The 9865-nt window shown below is 45.6% G+C and overlaps 1 protein-coding gene across 1 annotated transcript in view; it reads right to left on the bottom strand.

Annotated features, from left to right (window-relative positions):
* Majin (membrane anchored junction protein) overlaps window positions 1-9865 on the bottom strand; it is a 25518-nt gene that overhangs the window by 2052 nt on the left and 13601 nt on the right. Inside the window, exons 3-7 of the mRNA XM_021221405.1 lie at window positions 9565-9640; window positions 8965-9090; window positions 8131-8162; window positions 7769-7860; window positions 6139-6202 (exon numbers count right to left, since the gene is read on the bottom strand). Coding sequence (XP_021077064.1) covers window positions 6139-6202; window positions 7769-7860; window positions 8131-8162; window positions 8965-9090; window positions 9565-9640 — 390 coding nt within the window. The remainder of the gene's footprint in view (window positions 1-6138; window positions 6203-7768; window positions 7861-8130; window positions 8163-8964; window positions 9091-9564; window positions 9641-9865) is intronic.

The following is a 9865-nucleotide window of genomic DNA, read 5'->3' as shown; positions in this document are numbered from 1 at the left end:
AAAAAAAAAAAAAAAAAAAAAGTAAAACAAACAGAAAAGACTAAGGATAAAAATCAATCTCCTCTTCTCTTCTCTTCTCTTCTCTTCTCTTCTCTTCTCTTCTCTTCTCTTCTCTTCTCTTCTCTTCTCTCCTTCCTCCCTCCCTGTCTCTCTCTGTCTCTGTCTCTGTCAAGACAGGGTTTCTTTGTGTAGCCCTGGCTGTCCTGAAACTCTCTGTAGACTAGAATGGCCTCAAACTCACAGAGACCCACCTGTCTCTGCTTCCCCAGTGCTGGGATTAAAGACACACACCTCCCCCCCTCCCCCAAGTCTGCCTGTCTGTCTTTTTTTTTTTTTTTCTTTTTTGTTTTTAAGGATAAAATCTTAAGACTTCATCTTGTATGACCTGTGATCAGGGTGCTACTGGCTTCTGATTGCCCAAGCAGGTCCTATACTTCCTTCTATTTTTGGTCACTCCAGCTTCCTAACATAGACACTCTAAAACCATATGAAGCAGGAGCTTGGAACAAGCCCACCTGGGTTTTCCTCTATCCCTATTGCTAAGTGCCTTCTGGTGCTGAAATTAGAAGCCCCAGATGTCATTTTGGTACAGTCCATGCAGCACGACTGTACCACAAGCCAGTGTGGTGAGGCTGTCCCATCAGTCTTTAGTGCTATGGTTGCAAAGTAGGTGGCAGTTGTTGTTTTTGTTTTTGTTGTTGTTGTTGTTTTTCATTTTTTTGTTAGGTGGCAGTTGTGAGGTGTCACAGGGATAGTGACATTTGGATAGAGCCTTGGCAGATGAATGAGATTTTGTCATGATTAGGGGGAGAAGCTGGTCAGGGAGAGCAGGGCTTTTTGGGCAGGGACCTGCTAAAAAGGGCACAGTGCCATTACTGAGTAAATACAATGGCTAGAATGTATCAGAATGATTAGAGCCCAGCAGTGGTGGCCCACACCTTTAATCCCAGCACTTGGGAGGCAGAGGCAGGCAGATTTCTGAGTTTGAGGCCAGCCTGGTCTACAAAGGGAGTGCCAAGACAGGCAGGGCTACACAGAGAAACCCTGTCTTGAAAAACAAAACAAAACAAAACAAACAAACAAACAAACAAACAAAAAGAATGGCTTGAGCCAGGCACGGTGGAAACATGACAGAAGAAAAGAACACATGATACAATGCAATCTTCTATCTCTCCATGTGCCGTTCTTTGTAGAAATTCCTTTGTACCTTGAAGAGAATAGCATACAAACTGGTTCCAGGTCCACATTTCCAGTAAATGCTGATGGTCAGAAACAAGCATACATTTTCCTTGGAATTTCCACCAGTTGGCTTGTCCTCACCCAGTATAGCTTGTGGGCCTGACTGCACAGCAGCATGGATGCTATCCACGGTGTGTTTTTGGTGAAGAATTTGTATAAGGTACTGGGGAGACAGAGTTGCAGTAGGTCCCTAGGAAGTCAGCATTGGCTCCTATTCTAAGCATACGTTTCAAGTTATAATGGTAGACCTTTCTGAGTATCTTCACAAACCCTTCCCATTGGTGTCTATGGCATGCCCAGGGTCCTGCTCCTACAGATGGGAGAGAGCTACAGGAGGAAGAAAGCCTTTCTCACCCTCCTAGACAGAAAGGAAGATTTCGAGGGCCTAGCTCTAGTTTCTTGAGAGGGTAATTCTTACCCACCTAATGAAACTGTGATTCTGGACTTTAATCTTGCTGCAGGGAGGACTGAAGAGTCCAGCATTTATGAGGGCTAGGTAGAAGTGGTCAGAGAGAGGGCAAAGGTCATCCCAGAAACAAGAAAATTCCTCTCACAAAAAAAGGGTAGCTTCCCTGGAAGGCAGTGTACAGACAGCCACAAACTGTAGAGAGGAGAGACAGGCTGAGGAAGACTGTGGTGCCACTGAAGAGGGCCAGCAGGGTGTCACACCTTGACAGCCAATGACAGTTCAGAATCAGACCTGCTTAAAAGTGGAGCAGAGGTGAGAATACACTGAGCAGTCTGGTCCACGTGGGGTCATTTATCTGTTCTCTACTGTCTTTTTAACCCTTTCGTAGTCTGGCTCTTTAGGTCTGGGATCTGAAAGAACAAAAAGAAAGGGTCTTCCCCTCCTATTCTTCCCCAAACAGACCTCATGAGACAAGCACTGTATTCTTTCCACGTTTCCTGCTAAAGCTTTTCAATGTGTTCAGACAGGCACGGCCCTCCCTGGCTGTATGTGTTCCTATAACCCAAACTTTCTTCAAAGGGGTGGGAGGATGCCAAGCACGGAGCCATAGGAACAAATTCAATTCTTCCAGCTCAAGTGCCTTGCACTGAGAGTCACTGTGGTTACATTCATTTAGGAGAAATCCTTTCCCTGGGAACAGGGTCTGTGATGGAGGCTGTCTTTGGGCGTTGAGTCAAAATCAATAAACATGCTCCTTTTGCTCAGCTTTTCTCTAAGCCCAGAGCTGAGATGAAAAGGTAATTATGTTGAGTAAGAAGCTGTGGGTACTGTTCTTGCAGGAGATGATGTGTCAAACTAAGAATAGGAAGGTACGGAGGGTAGTGCGAGGGGAATGCTCCTTTGTAGCAATTATCTTGCTTGTAGAGCACTTTGTTCTCCAAAGCTTCATGTACCCCTCTTGTACTTTCTCAATTCTCGACTTCCAGAGGCTGGGAGTGCAGAGGAAACAGCTCTTGGCTCAAAACCACTTGGTGTGCTGTGGGGCTGACACAAAACTCCATCTTCTAACCCTGTTCTCAGAGGCAGAAGTCTAGATTCCCAAGGGCACAGTCAAGTACTTGATAAACTCCTGGAGATAAGCAGTCAGGTTTTACATGTGTGTTGGGTGTCCAGGCACACAGCATGCCTTATAGAGGAAACAAAAGATTGGAAGTGAAGTTGTTTCAGTACTTTACTCCAGAAGGTTTTAGGTAATTCCTGAGATCCTGGTGGACTTAAGGCCTATCACTGTCTAGCCCCTGCTAATCTGTCCAATAACAATTCCCAGCACTGAGTTCCTGATGCATTGGCCTCCAGGCATAAAAAGTATCGAATTCTTCTCTCTTGGCCTGGGCTCTTCAAGGGCCTCAGCTTTCCCAGGGGACTTTCCCCTCATGACCTCTTTTATGTTCTCTAGGTGGCCTGTGCTTCCCAGAGGCACACAGCTATCTGATTGCCTGGCCTGACATTCCTGGGGGCTGTAGAGGCTCGGCAGCCTGAGTACTTGGCACATACTAAACACAAATGCATATGGTTGTTCTTTGCTTCCTCATTGGCCATGCTGTGGGTCTTGGGAAGTCCAAGGTGGGGGCTGTTAGTATCTGGAACTTAGGGTCAGAACTACTTTGAAGACACAATTTAAAAAAAATATATCTATAAGGCACATATAATAGTTAAAAGATATTTAAAAGGGGAAGGAATAATGTGTGCCACTTTCTTTTGGTGGGAGGAGATGGGGCTGAGACAGAGTTTCTCTGTGTAGCTCTGTCCCCTGAGTGCTGGGATTAAAGTCATGCACCACCATTGCCTGGCTAAAATGTGTCACTTTGAAGACAACTATCAGCACTTAAAATAGAGAAGTAGCCACTATGTGAACATTTAAATGAAGAAACAAACCATCAAATAAATCAAGTAAAATCACATCACTGTCACAGCCTGTCCCTGTTTTGGAGGCTTTGTTAGTTTTCTCTCTTTTTTTTAATATCTTAAAGGATTTATTTTACTTTGAATTATGTGTGTGTGTGTGTGCACGTGTATGTGTGTGTGTGCGTGTGGGTGTGTGGTGTGGTGTGTGTATGCGTGTGTGTGTATGTGTGCGAGAGCAGTACCCACAGAAGACAGAGGTCTCTGTGGGCAAGAAAACTCTCTGGAGCTGGAGTTACTGGCTGTTGTGAGCTGCCTGTCCATAATGTGCAGAACTGCTAAAGAGCAGTAATGATCTTCACCACTGACCCATCTCTTCAACCTTTTAGCGACTTTTTAAAATTTCAGGCAATAGGGGCAGAGTCTATGTAGCTCTGTTGTGCCTGTAACTCACAGTGATCTGCCTGCCTCTGTCTCCCAAGTGTTAGAATTAAGGGCACAGGCAATCATGTCCTGGTTTAACTACATATTTATGTGAATGTAGGAATGTGAGATGCATGAGGGTAAAGTGGAAATTTCTGGTTTCTTTGGAGACTCGGTTAGGTTATAATGATGTTTTGCTGAAGCAGACACACGATATTTAGAAAGGGCATAAATCTGACCCCACAGACAGTGGGAGCTCAAGCACTGTTCGCTTTGCTCCACCTCACTAGTCTTCGCTGACGACATGCTTGCCTCGGCTCGCCTGACACTGCATTGCTGAGCTTTGCCTGTGGTGACTCCATAGAGAGAAACCCGACAGAGAACTCCTCGTGAGGTTCCTGCAGCTTCTTGCTGCTTCCGCGGACTTGGGCCGATTGGCCAGTCTCCAGGTTTCTTCTGGATTGGACTGCCCTGGCTGATTCCTGTGTGGTGTCTGCTGGGTGACTGGGCTGCAGCTGCTGATTTATGTTTTGTGTTTGCTAGTGGACAGGACTGAGAACAACAAAGATTGGAATCACCCCAAAGAACTATTTCTAAACAAGTGCACTTCCTTTCCCTGTATCCTAATAACCTTTCTTTCCCACTACCTCTGGTGGGTGGTGGGCTAGAGGGGAGGTTGAACCCTTATTAAAGTAGGCTATGAAAAATATATTCCTATATGAGTGTGCTTCTGTCATGGCATGCGCATAGAAGTCTGAATACCTTGGGTTGGTCAGATCTTTTCTTCCACATCGTGGGTCCTGGGGATGGAAGTCAGGCTTGGCAGTAGTTTCCTTTGACAAATGAGCCATCTCACTCTCTGTGTGTGTGTGTGTGTGTGTGTGTGTGTGTGTGTGTGTGTGTGTGCATGCACACACATGCGTGCACACACAGGTGCTCACAGAGTCCAGAAGAGGGTGTTGGACCTTCTGGAGCTGGAGTTACAGGCAGTTGTGTGCTGCTCAACATGGATACTGGAAACTGAACTCAGGTCTTCTGCAAGAGCAGCGAATGCTCATACCTGCTGAGCCATCTCTCAACCCTGTTTATTTTAGAGACAAGGTCTTACTAAGTAGCCCTGGCTGGCCTTGGAAGTCTCTATATAGTACAGACTGACTATAAATCAGAGAACTCAGATCCTGCCTTCGACTCCTAAATGCTGAGATTAAAGCATGTGCCACCATGATGACCAGTTTCCTGAATTATTTTACAAAGTAATTTAAAAATATATCCTTTCTGGATTCTATCTGTGTAAAAATTGGATCACCTCCTTGCCCCACTCCCTGCTTTTTGGACCCACAACATAGAGCACAACATAGAGTTACCTGCATGTGTATGAGTGTAGGATTATTCACTAGGTCATGGCAGCTTACCAGTGGCTACACCCTGGCATAAAATGACTTCTCTTCCCCAAGCAGTTCATGATCTGCCAGCACCTTAGGGGTTGAGCTTAAGTGCCCTTCCCCTTCCATGAAGGGATGATAACTGCCTAGATCTTGTCTGGGTTTAATTCAGCTCACCGTGGCTGCTGTGAGGTTATGAATGCACTGACCATTGGGTCCTGAAGACATTACTTCACAGCACCCCACCACCACCACCTCCAGTCTCACTCCACAGCCCTGCAGACCTGAAACCCACTGTGTGGTTAGGCAGGCCTCACACTCTAGCCATCTTGCTGCCTTGGCCAGAGTGCTAGAGTTACAGGCGTGTACCTCCACTCCCCACCAACGTCTAGTGTTGATACATGCCCACCTCACCTGCTAAAACAAGATATGCCCAGACTCAAACATCAATGTAGATTAAGGCAAAAAATTTTCTACAGTGAAGATTCTACATTGGATCTCACACCCATTCAATACAGACCTATTTTTAAATTATAAAACATGAACAGTTAAGTTGAGAAGACTATCAACATGAAAAGATCCGCGGATGTGTTCATTATACAACTACGTTGGGGACAGTGACAAGTGCAGAATAGTTGAATGTTGTTCTAACGAGAATGAAACCCAAGAATGAGTTCAGTCAATTCAGTGTGCAGCAAGGACCAAGCAGAGCATGTAACAGGAGCCCAGTCTGTAACAGAGAAGGAGCCGTCAGAGCCTCAAAGCTCCCATCTTGATGCTTACCCTCTTGCTCTCCTTCAGAGGCTTCTCATTGCTGGAAGCTTCACTAGATGTCTCCATCTTGGCCCTGAAGGGGAGGAGGAAAGCCCAGAAAATGTCACTGGCTGTGGCAGCATCACCACATTCAAGCAAATGTAGCCCAAATGAATATTTCAGCAAGTTGGCTATTTTTATACTACTCCTGGCTGGCAGGATAAATTGTGTGGCAAGATTTTCTTTGGTTGCTTTAATTCACAATAGAATTTCAATTGGAGACATTTAAAGGTATGTTTGAGACACAGTAAATGTGATGGAAAGAGGTATTGGACTATGAAATGTTCAGTTGTACATCAAAACCCAGGGGAGATATAGGGCCTCATCTCTGTAGGAAAATCAGTTAAAATAAAACCAAGTTTTACACCTCAAATGTGATCACATCCCACATGGCTTGAAATGAACTCCCTACTTGTCACTGACATGTCCATGCAGAAAGCAGAGTCAGCCCCTTTGTAACCTACCTTCACTGACATGAAAGCATCTTGGGCTGGGAAGCAAACCACACCTTGGATTATTCCAGATGGCCTCCCAGGGACGGCAAGAATGACTAGATTGTCTGCGTGACTAATTCTCCCACTGACAGAGGATCAAAAAAACACAAGTAGCCTTTGCAGCAGCAACTTTGGCGTGTTGGAATGTGCTCACATTCCCTCTAACAATTCATGCACACTACATTTGTTTTTAAGACAAGATATTTCTAGTATCCCTGACTGGCCTCTTACAGTGAGTGAGTCTACACTTCTGCCTCCTGAATGCTGAGACTGTGAGCATACCACACAGACCGTATCTTGTACACATTTACATTTTAGCCGATTGTTCATGGGATAAAACAAATTCTATTTTATTCACTTACATTTTTTCAAAGTCCTTTGCATGTGTATATCATGTATGTATAGGTATGCAAGTATCAGGGTATGAATGTACACATGTGCACACCCGTGTGAAGGGCAAAACTCAACCTCTAGTGCTGTCTCTCAAAGTACTGTCTACTTTTTAAATTTGAGACAGGGTCTTTTACTGGCCTGGAGCTTGCCAAGTAGGCTAAGCTGGCTATCCAGTGAGCCCGATGGGTCCACTTGCTTGCATCTCTCCAGCACTGCAGCTATAAACCCTTGCCACCATGCCTGGCAGCCCCATGGGCTCTGGGACCAGGCTCAGGCCCTCAGGCTTGCATGGCAAGCACTTTACCAACACAGCTATCTCTTCAGCCTCCTGTTTTGTATAACATTCCGAGAACTGCTACTTCTTGTGATTTCTATTGCATAATACCATATATGCTCACTGACTTTTTGAGTTCAAGCCTACAGAGCTGATGGTACTTCCTCCTAGCCTTTGTACTTTTCTGATGCCAGGGCCTCACACCCATTAGGTGAGCACTCGGTCAAGCTACACTCCAGTTTAGCCTCTACCTTGAGGAACAGAACAATCTTACTTTGCTGAGAGACTGTTGAAATTAAATAGAAAATACTGACTTATTTCCTTTCCTCAATTTAGCCCTAGGGTGGGCAAGGTACTGAAGAATCCTCCAAATCAATCAACTGCTCAAGGGCAGAATCAATAAACAGCAATAGGTGGCAAAGCTCTCTACACCACTGACCTGTGTGGCCCTGGCCTGCTAGGGGAGCTGGGCTCCTCCATGAGTTTCCGTTTCCTCATTGTGGCTTCTTCTGCTTCCTTCTCAGCTAGGACCTGCAGAGAGGAAACCAGACTCCTGGCACCCCTCTTCTGCTAGAGTGGCTCACAGTTTAGAGGGCCCAACCCAGAGGACAGCCTACCAAAGGCCACTCATAACATCTCCACTTCTGCCAGAGACATTGCCCCTGAAATTTAGATGAAGGGAGACACGTGGTCTCATATTTAGTCAGTGGGACCTGAGGGACAAAGGCAGAAGAGACAAGAGTAGCACTTCTGGGTCAAGAGAGACAATTTTCATTTCTGTATAGAAAAAGCAAAACTTACCAACCCGAGAGGAGTATCATCTGCCAGTTTCCCTGTAATGGGAAGTGTGGACATCATAATGGAGCGAGACTGTTTTACCTGCATTTCTCGACTTTATTTCTGAGAACTGGCTTGAGGTAAAACTTCTGCTTGAGCCCTTTCCTTTTTTGCCTGGTACAACTTTGCCTCCGTCAACCACTGACTGAGCTTCTGCCTTACCTTGCTCCAAAACAACTGTTACCCCCATGCTGAAGTGGAGTTGACTCAAGCTGTACTTCAAAGGAGGTTTTCCTACCTGGCAAACTGGTACCCTCTGCTCTCCATCTCTTTCCCTTGAGGCAGTATCTCTCTCTCTCACTAAATGGAGAACCTCAGCATTTCATCTCAGCCAGCCAGCCACCATTGAGCTCCTAGAATCTGCCCATCTCTGCCAACTGCACACCCACCACCCTCCTCCCTGGCCAAAGGTCAGAGTTACAGGTACATGTATGTGGCCATAGGCAACAGGGAATCAAACTCAGGCTCTTGTGCCCGTCTCACAAACAAAAACAAAGTTAAATGTTTACATGGGTATCTGGCACTGAGCAATTACTCTCCAGATACACTATGTATTCCCACCTACCAATACTTATACATACAATCCCCCAAATTAGTTGTCTCTTCACCATTCACAATGGAGATACGGGCAGATTAAATAACATAGCATGGTGCCTAAGCCACAGGGTACTGGACTAAGCTTAAAGGACATGCGCCAGGGCTCTGTCCTGTGTGGTTAGAGCCCAGTTGGGCAGACAGCTACATGGTGGTCAACTCACAGTCCTGCCCATCAGCTCCCTCTTTCTCATCATTACTCACCGGAAGGCAGATCTTCAGCAAACCATTTCATCTCTATATACAAAGTAAAAACAAACGGGTAGGGGGTCAGGATGATTTCTCCATGTTTAAACTTCAGGTGGGAAACTCGCTCCCACTTGCTTTTATCTGAGGATGGTGCTAAGGAACTGAGGGAGGAGACGAGTGTGCATCCCCGGTCACTATGTGAAGGCTGAGTGAGACACCAGCTCTCCTTCTCTGCCTACCATCCAACAGCCTTGGTCTCACTGCTTCCATCTGAATCTATAGTGTCACCTGTGGGTCATGGAGAACTAGGAAAATCCAGGTGTGGTGTTGCATACACTCAGGAGACTGAGGCAGGAAGATTACTGTGAACTTCATGCTACCCTTGACAACACACCGAGAAGGACAGCCATGGCTACCTAGTGAGACCAGCCATGGCTAGCTACCTCACAAGCCTGAATGTCAGGCATGGTGTTTTACATAGGGTTACACTTGTAACCCAGCACGTGGAAAGTGGATGTAGGACCAGCCTGGGCCACAGGAGACAGGAACTAACTTAAACATCAAACTCCACTCTTCTGAGTGAGGGTGGGGAAAGGACCAGGAAAGAAAGGATACAGGGAAATACAATGAAGTGTTCTGTAACAAAGGGCTGCAAGCTGTCCATGTTTGCCAAGACTGCACGGATAGAATCCTGAAAAACATTTAAAATTATTTTAATACTGTTAAAGCTCATCTTTCTTTCTTTCTTTCTTTCTTTCTTTCTTTCTTTCTTTCTTTCTTTCTTTCTTTCTTTCTTTCTTTCTTTCTTGTTTTTTTTTTTTTTGTTTTTGTTTTTTTTGTTTTTTTGAGACAGGGTTTCTCTGTGTAGCCCTGGCTGTCCTGGAACTCACTCTGTAGACCAGGCTGGCCTCGAACT

The sequence above is a fragment of the Mus pahari genome, chromosome 1 (assembly GCF_900095145.1).
Source record: "Mus pahari chromosome 1, PAHARI_EIJ_v1.1, whole genome shotgun sequence".
Taxonomy (NCBI): domain Eukaryota; kingdom Metazoa; phylum Chordata; class Mammalia; order Rodentia; family Muridae; genus Mus; species Mus pahari.
This window is presented reverse-complemented; position numbering and strand designations above follow the sequence as displayed.